At 36.9% G+C, this 5,084-nt stretch overlaps 1 protein-coding gene across 1 annotated transcript in view; it reads left to right on the forward strand.

Moving 5' to 3' along the window:
• The window catches only part of LOC103593756 (LIM and calponin homology domains-containing protein 1-like), a 22,912-nt gene that overhangs the window by 14,527 nt on the left and 3,301 nt on the right, over window positions 1-5,084 (forward strand). The window contains exon 5 of the mRNA XM_008576809.1: window positions 5,034-5,082. Within this exon, the coding sequence (XP_008575031.1) occupies window positions 5,034-5,082 (49 nt within the window). The remainder of the gene's footprint in view (window positions 1-5,033; window positions 5,083-5,084) is intronic.

The raw sequence follows: 5,084 nt of genomic DNA on the forward strand, positions 1-5,084 counted from the left end.
TCATTCAGAGTCACAGACTAGTCCGCTCAGGAAAGGACCTTGGACATCACTTGCTCCAACCCATAGAGGTTAAATGATCAGTCCAAGCTCCATAGCTCCTCTGTGCTAGACAGGACCACCACCCTAGCTAAAATGAGCAGCCAGATGTTGGGCAGGTTTGGGGGCTAGACCATGTCCCTATCAAGCCAGGAAACTGTCACCTTCCACTCATGACCTCAGGGCTGAGCCTGGCACCCAGGCCAGCTTGGATCCAGTTCTCAGTCAAGGGGAAGCCAACTCTTGGCGTGGTCCCACGTAATCTTTCTGTGCTCTCATTCATTCATGTCCAGGGATCTGTTTTTATTTACTTGTTTTTATTCTTGAGAAAGTGTTACCAGTTGGAAAAGGAAAATCCTCTCCTCTGTTGAGCTGTAACCAAAGGAAAGTATGGGCCAGAAAGCACATTTTGCAGCAAGGCGGGTTTGTTTGAAGCAAACCTCTGAGTCTATCAGGACTGCTGAAAACTGCCAACTTTGAACTCATTTTCTTTGAAGTAATGATATGAGTAGAATAGAAACAAGCCTTCAGGATGGAGTATCCAGACATAAGTTAATTAAACTGGCTTTGGGGATTTCCCTTGTTTACTGATTGTCTACATACATTGCAGAGTACAGAAAACTATAAAGAAAATATAAACTATTATTACTCCAGCCACTCAGAAATTAATACTGCTAAGGTTTTTAAAAATGTGTATCCTTCTCCTCTTTTTCTCAAAGCATAAAAAATATTTTTAAGTGGGTCTATGTTATTCAAATTGTGTTGTAGCTTGCTTTTTTCTCTTAATTTATCATGAATATTTTGCTGGCAATAGCCTGATTCTGATGACTCATGTGCATTTAAACTAAGTCAAAGTGTATGAATTCCATAAATAATGAATATAACAATTTGTTTACCTAACATCGATTACATACCTGGTCCCTGCCCCCTCAGAACCTGGACTGGATGGGAAGCTTTGAGATGGGTTGATGGCTGGGGGGCAGTCTGGTCTCAAGCAGCCCCAGGAAGTGAAGCCAACAAAGTTGCCTCCTGTCCTGAGAGATTCCAGAGAGTGCTAATCTTTTACAGAATAAATGGATGGGAGGTAGAGGAAGAAAAGGGAATGGAAAACACACTTTGAATCATTTCAGCGAAAAACTTGAGACTCTCAGGTTCTAGATGGTTTCTTATGAATCAAAACCTCTAAACACCTGGGGACAACTTGGAGGTGGGTGTGACTCCAAGGCCAGGTGATGGAGCATTGAGGTTACCAACACAGGGCAGGATTCCCACCTCTCCTGCCTGCCAGCAGTGTGACCTGGAGTAAGTCACTTAACCTCCTGAGCCTCAGTTTCCTTACCTGTATAAGGAAGTCATATTGGTACCTACTTTGTAAGTTTGCTCTGAGGATTAAGTGCAGTAATCTAACGATGCTGAAACATGGTAAATGCAATAGATATTGATTATGGTTACTGCTGTTGCTACTATTCTTTTAACATATTGAATGCTGGGATGTAACTTTTAAAGCGTCATTTTAAGGTAAGGTAAGTTGAGTTATCTGGAGCTCCGCATTTGAGTGTTGAGCCGTACTGAAATGCATTTAGAAATGTAAGAATTCTTGAAAATAGTTCTCCTTAGTCATGCCTAAGTAAAATATTACTGGAATGTGATGTGCTAGTAAAATAATCCTTACAGAACTAGTTAGTGCTTGAAGATCTTGCCTCCTTTGTATTATACATTATGTCTAAAGGGCTTCGTGAAATATCTTATTTTATTGATTCCAAATTGCAGACTTTCCACATTTTAATATCTCTAAATCAGGATTTGTCTTAAGATCAACAGTGTGTCATATTTAACAGTGTGTTTTCTTTCTTAGTAATACCTAAAATAATTCAATTTAAGATTGATGACATCTTAGATTTAATAAAATAGGTTCATTTCTTTGTTAATGTTTTAGGCTGGGGAGGCTTTGGCCCTGTTTTGTAGTTATTTATTCTGTTTCTAGTAATTGGAAACACCAGTGTTCTCAAGAGGATCATTCATCAATATTTAATATATTTTTTAATATAAATTTCTTTCCCAACCTCAGATAGTTTTCTATAATTTAATCCACTGGGGGAGCACTAAAAATCAGTATTTCTGCTAATATTTTATATATTGACATCATAAGATAAAAATATCATGTATTAATATTTCTATAAGTGTGGGGAGCACTTATAAATTATAAAACCCAACTTATTTTTCTGTAATGGTAAACTGGTTGATCTTCAAATGCTGCCATGTCAGTGGTTCATATAATGATGTAAACATATATGCATACACCCCCCCATTTTATATACATATATATATAACTTAAATATAATAAAAGAGACTTTGGTTTATTTAACAATTTTCATTCATTATGTCTCTTAAAGGGATTCAACTTAGGCTTGTTGATATATTAAAAAATTATAAAATCCATTAAATAATATCAATGTGATGCTTATTTCCTGCCTAGGATTTTAAAAATGCATTTTAACTTAATATTACATTCTTCCAGAATTGAATAATTGGTTATTCATCATTAGAAAATGTCCATCTAATTATGAGAATTTCAAAACTACCCCATCCTCCGAAAGGAAAATCACATTTTTGCCACTAGATACTAAAGTCTTTCTAAAAGACTAGATAAAGTCTTTTTTAAAGTCTTTTAGAAGCTTGAAAGGTTTGTTGTGTAAAGTTTCTTTGTTTTAAATGATGGCTTCCACCAATGCATTAACTTTAAAGGGCTTTCTTTCATTTTGGTTACTTTTGATTTATGAGTAAAATATATATATATACTTAAGAGAGACCAATAAATCCATAGCTTTTTGAGAACCCATGGGGATATTTTATAAAGTATTTAATAATGCCTTTTCTGAAACCAACTTTAGCCTTTATCTTAAAAATCTTTTAAAATTTATGAAATATTTCATACACACTTTAAAAATTCAGCTTTAGCCTTTTCTAAGAAACTTCTACTAAAAAACACAATAGCTGTTAACTTGTTCTCTTTAGTTGTTGAGGTGTTCTAGTTAGCATTTAATTCAACCTTTCACTTATCTTTACCATGCAGCTATTATAATAGCAGGAGAATTTTGGACTTCATTCTAGAGTCAATTGGCTCCCAATGAAAGTACAATGTAGAATTACATTGATTTTGTTACAGAAGCAATACATATTCATTGTACAACATTTTGGAACACATAAAATATATGTAAAGAGAAGGAAAAATCATCAAAAATTTAAGCATATTAAAAATAATTACTGTTAACATTTTGTATTTCCTTACTGTCTTTTTATATACATTACAGTATATGTATTAGCAGGTATATTTGTATGTATGTTTAGGCATATATATAATCTTACACATGTAGACATCCTACTGTATATACAGTTTACATTTCTGTAACTTAACATTAGATATTAATTATTTTCACATATTAACTATTGTTTAACATCTTATTTTTTTAATGTTTGCATAATATTTTCCTTTATGGACATACAATAATTCATTCAACCTTCCACAATTGTTGGGCATTTAGGTTGTTCCAAATTTTTTACTGTTATAAATGCCTTCAAGATAAACCAATACAATTGAAGTGCTACTGAGAGAGGAACATGACAGTGATGTGCCAAGTGGATTAGATCGTGAGATCCGCATCAGAGAGGCCCCTAGTGGAAGAACAGGGAGTAAAGGCCAACCGTGGGTCCTAGCTGCAGCACATAAAGGAAGAGACGGATGGGAAAACCATCATGTTAGAAACTTGTCAGAGTGGGAGCTAAAAGAGAAAGAAGGAAGGAAGAAAAGACCACAGTGGTGTGTTGGACTTGCAAAGAGAGAGAACCTACCCAGGGATACAAAGTGGAGTGGGAAGGGGGATGGGGAGGGAGGTTGGGGATAATTGGGGGGATAATTGAGTCGGGGACACGGGGGTATAATCACAATTTGTGGTAATTGGCATGCTGCCAGCATGGATCTGGCTGTCACATCTTAGGCTCTAGTGATAACAATTTGCTTTGTACTCCATGAATATTCATAACTAATAAAAAAAGAAAAGAAACTTTTCAGGACTTGGCAAATAATGAATACTCATGAGGTATGAGTCAAAGATTAATCCAAGGTTTAAAATTGTATGATGGGAAAAACTGGTACCGTAAACAGAAATTGTCAGATTTGGAGGAGGGACAAGCGTGTTGAGTGTTAGCCATTTACATGACCCTGATGATCAGTTGAGCCAAACAAGCTTTGAAGGATTCTCAGGGCTGGAGATGAAAGTACAAGTCGTAAGTGGATAGAGAACGTAGTGGTGAACCCATGGGAATCACTGATGCGTTGGAGGGTGATTCAGCACAGGCGGAGGAAAACAGGGCCAAGTTGAAACCTTTAGGAATGACCCATATTTTGATGAAAAGAAAAGGAATAAGAACCAGTGAGAGAAGAGTAGCCTGAGAGAAAGAGCGAGCGAGAGAGAGAGAGAGAGAGAGAGAGAATGAATTAGAACGCCGGTTATAGTCATTGGAACAAAGAGAGCTTCAAAAATAAAATCCGCAGTGCTAAGAGACACAGACAGTTACACCCAAGACAAGTCACTGAGAGGTTAATTGTAACCTTAAAAACAACAATAACAACAGAACACTTCACTGGTGACATGACCCTAAGCCAGCTTGAAAGGCATTCAGGAGCCAGTGGGTAGGAACTGTGATTTTGAAAATTTGGTGGTGGGAGAAAGGAAAAGCTGTGGTGGACATCTGAGGCAGCCCCAGGAGGGTTGGGGGGACAGTGAATGACATGTGTCCTCCCGTCCTCCTTCACAGGACGTCTCCTTCCTACAGATCCAGACTCTCACCGTAAAGCACCTGGGAAATACAAGACCGAATTCGTATGTGCAGCCCACCTTGTTGGCCTGAGAATGACCACTAAAAGAAAAAAATTCCTTTACCTTTTTAGAAACTTTACAGGTATAATTTATTCAAGGGTGAAAAAAAATCTTTTTCAGGCAACCACTGAAGAAACTGAACCGAACAGTCAAGAAGATGAGAATGATGGT

The sequence above is a fragment of the Galeopterus variegatus genome, unplaced genomic scaffold (genome assembly GCF_000696425.1).
Source record: "Galeopterus variegatus unplaced genomic scaffold, G_variegatus-3.0.2 Scaffold1406, whole genome shotgun sequence".
Classification (NCBI taxonomy): domain Eukaryota; kingdom Metazoa; phylum Chordata; class Mammalia; order Dermoptera; family Cynocephalidae; genus Galeopterus; species Galeopterus variegatus.